The 13,865-nt window shown below is 30.8% G+C and overlaps 1 protein-coding gene across 1 annotated transcript in view; it reads left to right on the top strand.

Annotated features, from left to right (window-relative positions):
• Positions 1–13,865, top strand: part of LOC106682816 (WAS/WASL-interacting protein family member 1) — a gene marked incomplete in the record, with an annotated part of 30,155 nt that overhangs the window by 13,080 nt on the left and 3,210 nt on the right. The window contains 4 exon segments of the mRNA XM_067048328.1: positions 2,209–2,449; positions 4,867–5,093; positions 5,806–5,875; positions 7,088–7,189. Coding sequence (XP_066904429.1) covers positions 2,209–2,449; positions 4,867–5,093; positions 5,806–5,875; positions 7,088–7,189 — 640 coding nt within the window.

Here is a 13,865-nt window from a genome sequence, read left to right as displayed (position 1 = left end):
ATAAAATGAAAAGTATCTTATTAAAAAATGTCTTGGTTTTGGTTAAGAAATTTTTTTATTTAAGCACAAAAAATAACCACCTCGGATGGCCTGTTTCCTTAAAAATATTAATAACGCTGTGTTACCTACACAGAACTCATCCAAACTTAAATTTATAATATATTTATGACACTATTCTTTCGTCTATGTCATGGTTTAATCATTGGACATTTACCTGTTAGTTCACCATTAATTGCTGCTCTATTTAGTATGAAGTTTAGTTATAGTTCATATCTTTAATGTCAAACAACACTATCTACATTAATATACTTCTTTAGATAGTGTTGTTTGATATTAAGGTGACAAATCGCATTCTAGTTTACAAGATATCGAATATTCTTATTGAATAGGATTTTATTGATAGGAGATTCCTTAACGATTCTATACTACTCCTTGATGACTTATTGCTAGTTCTTCGGTATAAGAAGCTGGTGTCAGGTTCTGTTTTCCAACAGCTTCTGCGAATTCTTCTGTCTTGTACAAACACCATCAAATTTCTACTCTAAGTATTTTCAGAGCGTTATTTGATACATCATCAGTCACTTCAACTACGGTCTTCCATAACATCTTGTTCTGTATGTAAACATTCATATTGTCCGTTCAGGAAATATGATTGTCCATCCTATTCATCCTATTTTCTCGGCATGCAGCACATCTGTTTCAAAATAGATCATAGATGTCTTGATCAGAAAATAATATTTCTCATTGTTCTTGATATTAAATATGGATAAGATGGATTGTTGACAAGTTATTGAATTTTCTTATAGGATAAGATATTATTGATGAGATTCCCAAACGAAGCCCTTAGTTTCTTAAATACCAGAGTGTCCAAATATTGCAAGTATACCACTCCCAGGTGGTTAAAATATAGTTAAGTATTTGGTTAGTGTTTTAGATATTTGTATGAAGAGTACCTTTAACTTGAGGCCAGGCGCTACTTCACTTTTGATTGTGCTGGTTGGGTTTTAATGACTGGACCCAATTTAAGTGATTGAATTAAAAGAAAATTTTCTTAAAAGTGAAGGAAAGAAATCTATAGAACAATTTGTATAGTTATAGCGAGTGGATAAGATAAAACATTTCTGGAATCTATTGTAAGATTTACATGGTTATTAGGGGGTGGGGTGGCCCTGTGAAAAGATGGTTAGATTAGGTTATTGAATTTTGAATCAAGGCCATTAAAGATTGCAAATATTAATGAATTAATGTAATTATATGAAGAAAATGGCCCAGTTGGGTATTAAAGAAAAGTTGTTGTAAACTCACTGAGGTGGATGGAAAGATTGCATGTCCTCTCTCCTTCTATTATTTTGTCCTTAGCTAGGAAACCCCACTTCCTGAAGTCTAAGCTCACATGATAAACTTGAATTCAAAAGAAGAAAAAAATAATGATTTCTCTGAATCCCAGAAAAAAATTGCTTTCTTCTCTTGCATCTGTCTGTCTATTCTCACAGCAATCGCTGGAAAGCTAGTTTTTTATTATTTACCACAAAGGGAGCTGATGATGCTTATATTGTGGGGGCCATCTTTTATTCACAGAGATGGGCAAAAATTAGCTATATTTGAAACTAATAGCTAAAGTTGCCATGGATACGATATTTATTTATCAATGATCCATTCATGGATACGATATTTATTTGTCAATGGTTCATTCATGAATAAGGGTCGTATCCATGGCAACTTTAGCTATAGTTGAAACTAATAGCTAAAGTTGCCATGGATACGATATTTATTTATCAATGGTCCATTCATGGATAAGGGTCGTATCCATGGCAATGTTAATTGTATCGTATCCATGGCAATTCTAGCTATTGGTTTCAACTATAGCTAATTTTTGCCCACCTCTGTTCGTTTATAACTTCTGTTTTTTTAAATGAAATAATCATTAATATAAAATATGTTATCTTTGCACTGCATTTGTGTTTTTTTTTCTAGTTCTGTCCTCATGATACCTGAATTGGAGAAACGTTTACTGATTATTTAATTACGGCTATTTTGGAGACAACACTTTTTAATTTTTATTTTCTTATTGGTTCCTAATTTATTTTTAAATATTTTTTTTTTTTTAAATCTTTAATTTTCTTATTTATTTAATATTCTTCTTGAAGAAGTCTAATCAAGTTCTCTGCTTTATTAAAATAACTAATAGCTAAATTTGTTTTCCATTAGAGTACCAGTGAGACTACATTGACTTCACCAACAGTTAATACACATACACGATCGGCAAGCACGGTGTCTTTGGCCAACGGACGAGGTGGAGGACACTTTCATGGAAGAATCGTTAAACCACAATTGGCGCCCAAACCACCTGCCCCTGCTCCGCCTGGTACTGTCAATAAGAGAACAGTGACGAGGGCTCACAGCATGAAAGTCCCTGCATCTCCGCCAATAGTTCCAGTGTCTCCGCAAGGTATTCATTCTATTATTTAAATATCTTATAGTGTTATTGATTTAGTTATTTTGTTGTACTGTAATACAAGCTGTTTTAGGAAAAACCACCATTCATTCATTATATTGTATAAATGCAGGTAGGGCATTATAAATTTGGAGATTGATGTTATAAATTAAAACGTACTTTTAATTTAATTTATTGTTGATGTTTAAAATGAAAAAAAACTTTAGGCCACCATAACGGCTAAAAAGATATGAGATTAGTTATATGTAGTATAATATACAGTATAGTATACATATATAATATACATTTATAGTATACATATTGTAATTATCAAAAATTATTAAAATAAAATAAAAATCACTTTTATAGTTTTAACTAATTTCATATATAAAAGATAGCTTGGGGTCAAATTAAAAGCTTCAATGTTTAACAGATAGGAGAATTTTATTTAAATTTTACAATATAATTAGACTTTTCTCAGGGCGGGTTTCCAGGCAATCAGAAACAGATGACACTTTACCTCTACTAACACTTAAACTTAATTAATAGCTATTTTACAAGTACAATAAATTCCAGTTAGAAACAAAACTAACCAATTTCACATCTTCCCCTGATGATTGTTGATCTCTTCTTGTCGATGATGCTATGTCCAACTCCTAACAATGGCTTCTAGTCCTTCCCGCTTCTCACTGAAAGGAGATCTTCTCCCCAAGCCAACAAAATAAGAGTGCCCGTTTCCTCTCCTCTATCTTCAATGTTCACTGGTCAATCCAAAAATAATCTATTGCAGCACAATCGCTCTGCTTCACTTGCTATAATCCATGATGTAAATAGTTTATTGATAATTGTTACTTTCTTCTTTGATTATTCCTTTTCTATAATTACTGCATAGAAACAACAAAAGGTGAAAAATTTCAATCCATGTTCTCAAACATAAAGGACCCAATGAACACTTTGGAAGGACGTGCACTGCCATCTTCTTTGTTTGGAATAGTGTATATATTTTAGACAATGAAAACTGATAAGCTTGCTTTTTGATTTAAAATAACAAATAAAACAATACTGAAACGGTATACATAAAATACAAACAACTAAAATCATTTATATTTAAATATCAACTATTGATTAAAAGAGTGGATATAGATATGTATGGATATGGATATACAATATATATTGACTCTTATCTCAGGGCAGGTTTCCCTGACAATCAGAACACAATGACACTTAACTAAATTAATACAAATATAATTAAATCCTTGGTAGAGCAAATTAACAAATCATATATACTTCTTAGATGACTGATGGTTCTCGATGTCTTCTATCTCAAAAAAACAATTACTGACATTAGATAAAGGATTGGTCCTATTCTAGTGCCCAGGACACATACAATCCACCGGTGATCCAAACAAAAAATCTTTCTTCCAATAATACTCTTCTTGGATGCCAGCAGACTCTTGATGTCATCTTTCTATTTATCTAACACCGATCGTAAACAAATCTAACCTGACACGTAAACGTGGTCAGCACCCCCTTCTCCCAGGTGACGTTATCTCCTCTGCGCCCAAGCAACAAGTGTCCTATCGACCAGTCTCCACATTTCCTTTGTTTGCTCTCTATATAAACATTCAATATAAACATTGATTGTAGCACAACAGTTTTGAGTTTTCGCTTATTATTTTCTTTATGTATGTTATTTGTTCATACTTATTATTAACTTCTATTTTTTCTTAAATATACTGTAAATACAATCATGATAGGAAAATAAATAAAATATTTGGATTTGCTCAACATGGCAGCAATTCTACAGACTTCAGAATAGCGCTGCCATCTTGATGCTCTGAACGATGTTTTTTTTTTACTCCATATTTGACTGAACACAATTGGCTTCAACAAAATAAATGAACAATATTGAACTTTGATAAATAAAATAAATTTATAACTAAAACCATCTATTTATAAAAAAAGAGGATATTACAATGTATATGTATATAAATATCTATATGGTAATATAGTAATCTTTTGTAATCAATATTACTTTTTTTATTAGATAGCCTATGTAAAGAAGATCATATAATTGTTTAGTTTGCTCAATATGTTGATTTGAGTAGATTTGTAAAAGTGATCATTGATTTATTTAAGCGTAATTGTATCCTGATTGTCTGAAAAACCCGCCCTGAAATAGAGTAAATACTGTTTAAAAATTTGAAATAAAATTCTCATTCATATCCAGTTACTATTTAATTAATTAATTTAAACGTTGTCAGTATATAGCTGTATGTTAGATCAGAAAATAGTAAAGCCAGTTATATTATTTTAATAAATTTTAAATATTGTACTATATTTATATACTTTACTATATATAGTATAGATTTTATTGATAATTATGTAATAATGTATAATATTTATTGACCTGTTAAATATTTTCTTATCAGGGCCTGCATTTCCAACCTTATCGAAGACGACAGGGTTCCATGCCTCATCAGACAGCCTCTCTGCTCGCCCAAGGCCTGCGAGGCCTCCCCTCAGGGCACCTCAGTCGAGACCCCCTCCACCGCCCACTTCGGCTGTTCCACCTCCGCCTTCGACTGCGGTACCCCCTCCACCACCCCCTTCTGCTCCACCTCCACCACCTCCTCTGCCACACAGGCCAGCTCCTCCGGTAAGTAACAGATGTTTCAGTATTCCTAAAAAAAAAATTAAACTTATATCCATGTATAAAGTTTTTCAATAATTGGGATAAATTCTTTATTCTAGCTTTTGAATTTAGTCACTGATATTTCTGGGTACTCCTCCATCTCAGGAATGTTTTATAAATAGCAAAATAATGTAACATTGAAACATTTGTATTAATGATTATCACATAATTTTTCAATTGACTTCAAACATACATTTTTTTACCTGTTCTTATTTTAGTCTAATATATATACAGGAAGTCCCTGTTTTTTAACCATTATATACCAGGCACTGTTTTATGTCGCTTGAATTCATAGTTATGTTGCTAGAAAAAAAAAATTTTTTTTATTTGAATGAAGTCATTAATAAATGATTAGAATGAGAATCAAACCTATTAAAATTGAGCGCCCAAACTTATTTATTAACCATATTTATATGGACATTTTTTTTTTTTCAAGCAAAATTTGACTTGAGTTAAATTCTAAGGAATAACATAAATCTGAGTTCTCGCTTGTATCTTCATTTATTTTAATTTATATGATTCATGTTGCATAAATTTGACTTACTTATTAAATGTTAAATTATACAATTAATAAGGGAAATTACTAATGTGTTGATTAATGGCTGAAGATTCTTTAACTCATTTAGTCTCATCCTTTATGATTGTTAAATAAATGATAAAATATGTTGTTTGACAGTTGCCTTCGAGTGTTCCTCCGACCCCTCCTTCGAGGCACTCATCTATGCGCAATGGAAGTGGACCAGCAAGTATGTAATCTTATTACTTACATATTTAATTTATTTTTATTTTTTAATTTTACTTATAAGTGTGGTTTTTATGTACCGTATAGCTTAAGTCGACAAAGATACTTATAATTTTGTTTAACTTGTATATTATAAACAAATTATTGTGGAACTAACACCTTTCAAATTTCTCACTTAATGGAACTTCTACGCATCACATAAATTACAAAACATGATACAGAAAGTATTTATAATACTTATACTATAAATATAAATTAGAAGCTGTTTTTTAATATTAATTTTTAATTAAAAACCAAGACAGCAAAATAAAAAGTGTAAGAAACTGTTCCAAAATATTTTGAATTTAGCAATCTAGTTTGAAATTGACCAGTTATTGATATCACTTAAAATAATGTTGCTGTTGTAAAGATAAGAATGAAAAAAAAAATTTAATTATGGGTATAAGTAAAAGAAACCAAAAAAATTTTAAATATGACAGAAACATTTTTCACGAAGCCCTGCAACGTGAGGCGAAACTTTGGCTCAATAAAATAGTAGAATTATCTACTATTTGAGTTTTTTTTTACCGCACCCGGACCATATTCCATTCATCAGAAACTTGTTAAGTTTTAACAACCAAACCAGGTGGCACAGTACCGTGAGGTTTCGCAAAAATATTTTGCAATAGTTATAACTAAGATTTTCCATTTTAAATGTAGAGTTGGTTTTTGAAGCATGGCAATATATCATGGCCCTTGCCTATGTTATATGTCAGTCTCTTGTAGACCATTTTTCTAGCTTTTTTTTTGTTGTTAGAGTGATATTTTAAAAAAAGGGTGCAACGAATTTTTTAGCCTGACCACAGTTTCGCAGAGATAAAATTTTAATAACCGCTGACTTTTCTAGTTATTAACCTATAATTCTGTAGTGATAAGTATGAAGGATTTAAGTCCATAGTTGTAGTTTTTCACAAGATGAAAAATTAAGTCCAAAAAATTCTGTATAAAAACTTATCCTTTCAAGACAGTTTTAACCAGGATATTATCATAATATACAACTTAAATTCTTTATACCAATGGATAGAGAATTTTTTTCTGAGTCTGTCTATATACTTAACTCAACATCGACATTTTATGGGCTTAAATCCTTTATAGTTATCAGTACAGAATTGCTCTATGTGTGGTTTAACTAAAAACTGTTGTATGACAAATGTTTAAAATTATTTTTCTGTTTCAGATGACTTTGAAATGAGGTTTTCTTACATGTTTCATTCGGTTAATGAATTTCCTCCCCCTCAAGCGTACATTGGCGTTCAGAAAGTTTATCCAAGCAGATTGGGTACGTATCTCTGATATTTATCTTTAATTGTTCTTACATCTTAAAATATAATCGAATCCAAATCTGCAATAAGGGACCTACCAACACCGTGTTTTATATGCTATATTAATAATTTTTACTATAATTTTCATGTCATAACATTCCTCCTTATCACTATTTGGTATAGATAAACCACAATGTTCTATAATGGTTTTGTTAATATATGGAAAAAAAAAAATATCTATTTTCCTTATAAAACAAAACAATGCAAATGTTGGCTTGTTTCTTATTACTTATTTTGGTTCCATCTTATGAATGTTGATTATTTATATTTTTGCATGTTTTTGAAATCTTTCAAATTTGTGCTAAGAATCCAAGTTCTCATCTGTTTCTTTTCTCATTAATTTTTTAAAATGTTCAGAGATGTATGTCAAGTGTAAGGCAAACAAGGAACCCTAAGTTGAGATTTTTTCTATTTGTTTGAAATCCGACAAGCACTTTCAGTCTTTTAAGATAATTTAGTTTATCCCTTATAAATTTTTTGTTGCAGTTAGTATCTTATTTGAAAGCAAAATGCATTTTTTTTCTTTCTATATTCTAAATTACCGTTGTTAAAACTCACTATAGCATTACAGATGAAATTAGTTAAAACTGTAATAATTTGCGAATCTTGCTAGTTATGTGAAACCATCATGTTTTGGTATTTTAATATTTTTAGGAAAATGGCTAAGTGACTGTTTTATTATATTCTGTGACTGACTGTATCTCTCCCGTATAAATCAGTCTTATCACATGTGATGTTTTCCTCACATTATTTTAATAGCTCTTCTGGTAAAATTTTTATTTTTATTTTAAATTCCCTTGTTCTAAAATTTTCCTAGGCTCATGGGGTTGATGTCATGATGAAAACAGGTTGAGGTTAGCCTCTTTTTCCGTGTTGGTAACGTATTTGAAGAGGGGGCTGTGGAAATTAGATCTTTTGGAAAGGGGTAGTCTGTATTTTGTGTCAGTCTGATGGTGACGGGGCTCACTAGGTTTGTGGATTCAGACAATTTAGTTGCTACTAGTACTCAGTCGAGTCTGAGTCTGTTTGTGTGTGTCTGCCATCTTTTTGGCCATCCTTCCGGTGTCAGTGTCCTAAATAATGGATTCATACAGTTCTGAAGGCCTTCAAAAAATTTGATATGTCTCCTCAATATAAATTCTGTCTAACGATAATTAGTTGGAATGTTGTATGTATATGGTCCGTCTTTGCTCTTTGAAGTGAAGTATGTCACACTATACGTTTCAGTTTACCACTCGGAAACTGTTGGAGCCTCTTAGCCGTTGAAGGTCCAATGTTGGTCAGCATAGGTGCTTTGTAGAGTAGGGCTGACCTGAGTACACTTTTCTAGATCATTAATTTGAGGCAGAGAGAAAGATTAGGAGAAGTTAAGAGGTGATTAAGCCTGCAATACTTGGTCCTAACCTGTTTGATCTTATTGCAATGTCGAGCTGTCTATCAAGGTTAACACCAAGATATACTATGCTGCCTGCTGGTCTATTCTTGTACCCTGCTACCTTATAGGCTTTAGGGAGAGGACGCTTGTTCTTAGGAAAGGAAAAAATAATACAGTCGGCGTTCTTATTCTACATATAAGGTGGACATTTATTTTTATAAATTGAAGTACATACTAAAATGTGTGGATGAAGACTTGAAATTTATTTTTTTCCTGCTGACACTATATTGAAAAGAATAATACAATCAGCACTACAGAATACATGTAAATTATAGTTGTACAATTTAATAAATGTGTAGTACAATTTTTAATTTTTAAAAAGGGGGTTGGTCATCTGTTAAGCGGGCAGGGAGATACCCCGTTAGTTGCGAATTATAATAAGATATTTATTATTTACATCATTTCTTACTTAGAACTAATCATCGTAAAATAAAATTATTTCCATTTCAGATCATTTTTTTAATAGAGTAATGTTATAAATTAGTAAATATTAATGCTCCGTTTAAACTTGAATATTATATTCTGTTTAAGATTCTTGAGTTTATTTACTTTTACCCCAAAGTTTTTCCTGAAGTTGCTTTCTATTGTTATGAAGTAATGTGAGTAATTGTGATTGTGTCCCTTGTTAATAAATATTGAATTATCTCATTGAGTTTACCAATATATGGGTTGTCTTTTTTTTTTTTTCTACTTGCTGGGGAGATTTATATATTTTTTATAATTGCTTTTTTCCTTTAGGGCAGAAGTGTATTACCAAAAATGATATTATTCATCATAATCATCTCAACGGCTAATTGCTCATCATTCATTTTCATTGTAAGAAATGATTTTGAAGTAGAATTTATGACTTTCAGAATGCACCGTATGTTCTCATAAGGTATTTTTCCCTTCAATTTCATCGTTTTCATTGTAATAATTATAACCAAGACTAAAACTTTGTTGGTTTAATTATTTGAGATTTGACAGCAACTGTGCTCATTAATTGGCTATATTGATTAACCAAGCTAGCTTAAAAATTTAACAGCTTTTAATCGCTAGCTAAATTTTGGTTTTTATAACCTTTTACCTGAATATTTGGAATTCAAAGGTTTTTTAAAAAGAAAAGAGGCAAATAATCAAAATTTTACTGAATGGAAATATTGAAATTTTTCTTAAGTTACAGATGTATGTGTGCAATTCATTCTAAGAGAATTTACAGTTATTTTTATTACATTAATAGGAACAAGTATTTTTAGTTATTCCTTAACGTCTGAAATCATGCAGCACTTCCCCCGAAAGGCCATAGTATTCCTCACAGCACTTTATAACTCAGTGTTACGTACAAACCCACTTTCCGATCCAGTGGAAATTCTCGATCATTATAATGATATTAAAACCCAACAAGCCATCTCATTTACCATCTTCATATAGACCAATCAGTCTCTTTCCAATTTATGCTAAACTTTTCGAAAAAATACTATATAAGAGAATACTACCTTTCATAGAGACAACCCTACTTCATCAAGTCATAGATTTCATAGCTTCTGCCTTCGAAAAGAAACTGTATGTAACAGGTGCCTTCCTCGACCTACAGCAAGCATTCGATAGAGTTTGGCATACAGGACTCCTTTATAAACTGAAAAAGAGTTCTTCCCAGCACCTATTATCTAATCCTAAAGTCTTATTTAGAAGAGAGATACTTCCGGATTCGACAGGGCTCATCACTATCCTCATATTTCGCAGCAGAAGCTGGAGTTCCGCAGGGATGTATACTAGCGCCATTATTATACACTTTGTGTACGTCCGATTTACTGACAATCTCACGGCCACATATGCTGACGATACAGCCATTTTAGCCAAGCATGGCGATCCAGCTCAAGCCTCAGAACAATTACAAATACACTTAGCTCACATCCATGAATGGTGTATGAAATGGAAAACAGGGATAAACATTGAGAAATCAGTGCAAATAACTTTTACGCTCCGTCATGATCTATGTCCTCCTGTTTTTCTAAACGAACAAAGTTTAACCAGGACAGACACAGTATAATTCCTTGGATTGACTTTGGACAAACGACTTACATGGACCTCCCACATAAAAATAACAAAACAAAAGCTAAATTTCTGACTTAAATTATTATTTCATCTTTTAAATAAACGATCAAAATTACCACTTTCAAAAAAACTAAAGATTTATACTTACCTTCTCAGACCAATTTGGACTTACGGTGCACAAATTTATGGATATGCCAAAAAAACTAACTTACTGAAACTGCAACAATTTCAATCAAAATTACTAAGACTGATCAGTAGCGCTCCTCCCCTACATCAGTAACAAGAACTTTCACAAAGACTTACGAACTCCCTACGTACAAACAACCATTAAATCATTATATAAACGGTTTCACGACACACTTCCAATACACACTAACCCTCTAATTCAAGGACTATCGACACGAGACTTACCAGATACGAGTCGTTTACAAAGGAGCTGGAATAGGGACCTCTTAAATTTCAATTTTAATGGAGAGGCATCATCATTGGATGACCTTAACCTTTATGACATAGTTTTTTTTATTTATTTATTGTTTCTCTCTCTACATCTCATTCGCTGGTTGTAAAAATGCTTTTACAGCTGTGAATAAACTAAATAAAGTAACAGTTATTGCTTAAATCAAGACACATCAGACAAATTAAAGTTTTCTTAAATTTTGTATTTGACTTACTTTGTAACTTAGACTGGACCACTTGCTGACAACCCTACTAGCCTCGGCATAGTTTGTAGGTGAACCCCATTAGAAAACATAACCCTAATCTATGGTACTATTTTTGTAACGTATGCATTTCAAATTAAAACCATAACTTTTTTCTTTATCAGATGTGCCACTACTAAAGCAAAGCAATGATATATTTATTTACTATTTTGTTTTAAAAATTCTAATTATTTCTTTGATTATGAGAAGTATTTACCATCTTTTAGGAGGTTAAGTATAGGTTTCATAATTTGAATGGTTTCCGTTGTTTTGTAGTCCATTTTTCTCCCAAATTATCTTTATGTGTGTCTTATTTAGACAATATGTTCACGTTCGGAATCTGTGTAAGTTCTAAATTATCTCCTAACAATAATTTTTGTCTCTTATTTGAGTTTATGTTATGTTTTATTTAACAAAATTTTGAATTAAAAAAACAAAAAAAAACGCCCTAACAATTAATTAATCAGTCTTACTGCCAAATTTACATGCATGTAAAAGGATATCTGGTTTTTACTAACTTAATGTTGAATATGTGGTACATGACCAAAATAAGGCCTTTCTCATTTTAATAGGTTTAACTTTTAACCACATATGATTTTATTTCTTATCTTTAAAATAGTCGCATATTTTAAATAATTATACTTTAACTGTTTTATGTTAAAATATACTTTCAATTTCTAAAATTTCTTGAGTTTTTAAGATTATTTTTCAAAATTTAAAGCATGGGACTAAATAAAGTCCACTTTTAGTTTGGATAAATTTCATAATATGCTCAGATCATCTTACCAATAATTGTAATTAATGTAAAATAAATGTAAAAGAAATTTTATTATAGAATTAATTAAAATTATATGATTATTTTAAACATTAAAGCAAACTTTTATAGTGACTTTTAATTTCTAACCAACTTGTTGAAGTTTTGTTTTTTAAGTTATAGACTTAAAATAAAAGTTTCACAATTTGGGCTTAATTGGAGAAACAGGTTGATAATGTATTTTCGTAAAAAGTTATGATATCTGTGTTGGGAGAAATAAAATTCATGTAAGTTATTCTAAACATTACAAGCTAACAGAAAATATGCAATATATTTACCTATCACAGTTCTTTAGTCGGTAATGTGTAGCAATATCGTTGGTTTATAAGTGCAATACATTAAGTCAAGATTTTCTAGTTATGAGTTATTTGGTTTTTTCCAGTCAAAAATTTTAAAAAGATTAAACTCCAAAAAATTTATTAATATCATAAAAATCTGCTCGTAAAAAGGAAAATTACTATTTCCATAACATTAAAAATAAATTTTATCATCAAATATCACTTCTTCTCCTTCTTCTTCTGCTTCTGCTTCTCCGTATAGTGCCTATTCAGCATAGGGAAGCGTTCAGCCACCGGGTCCAACTTTCTCTATCAGCAGCTAGATTCCTGGCCTGACGAAGATCCTTCCCTCATCAAATATCTCAAAACTTCAATTTTCGACTTAGCGTATTTTACTAGTAAAACAACAGTATTAACTAAGAAATCGTAAAACTAATAAAACTAGCCGTACACAATTAAATAAATAAATAGCTACCCATAAATAGTACTTGTCTGATGACAACCGATGAATGTGACTGTAGACCATCTATTGTAGAATTATGAAAAATTCAATGTAGTTTCTGTTTTGAGTTTTACATTTTAGTAGAAATTAGATAGTATAGTATAGAATAAATATATTTGTTTATAAGCCACCCGAATGCATTTGAAAATACATCATTTAGCTGAATTTTGTATAGAAACGACTCGATTGTGACAAATAATTTACCTTAAGAATCATGCATATTAAGAAATAAAACAGCTTAATTGGCCTTATTTGGTTTACGTACCGTATATTAAGATAATGAGGAGAAGATGGTTGGGGGTGCAGTCAGTGAAAAACATAATTAAGTAAAAACTTAATTATTAAGTACCAACTGGCCAGAATTTCAAGCCTTCATCAAGACTAAAAAAACATGAAACTAACCAATGAATAAAAGGATATATATAGAATGATTATAAAATAAGAAAATAGTTAACATTGTTTAAAGAAATAATTTAAATTTTATCCATTATAGTCTCAAAACATTTTATTTTCTTTCGTTTCGGCCATCCTCAGGGGCAATCTATCACAAAACAGCTTTTATCACATCTATGATCCTCAACAATTCAAAACAATTAACAATATTATTTATAATTTATCTTACCTTAATACATTTTTTGAACTATATAATTTAAAAACACAACTTCATGCAGGCTATTCTGCCCAGGGCAATTCAACAATTTCTTTATGAAAGATTAAAACATTAGGTGAACATATATCTTTTGTTAATAAGCATATCCTACATTATGTCTAATTACCTAATTAGTCAATTTTCACGTTAACACAAAAATTAAAATTCTTTATCACTGTCACTTATTTGTTAAAATTTATCACAACAATGCTTGTAACCTTCC

Source organism: Halyomorpha halys, unplaced genomic scaffold, assembly GCF_000696795.3.
Source record: "Halyomorpha halys isolate HHAL.00 unplaced genomic scaffold, Hhal_1.1 Scaffold443.1, whole genome shotgun sequence".
In the NCBI taxonomy this organism is placed as follows: Eukaryota; Metazoa; Arthropoda; class Insecta; order Hemiptera; family Pentatomidae; genus Halyomorpha; species Halyomorpha halys.
The sequence above is the reverse complement of the archived record's forward strand: the minus strand, read 5'-3'. Positions and strand labels throughout refer to the sequence as shown.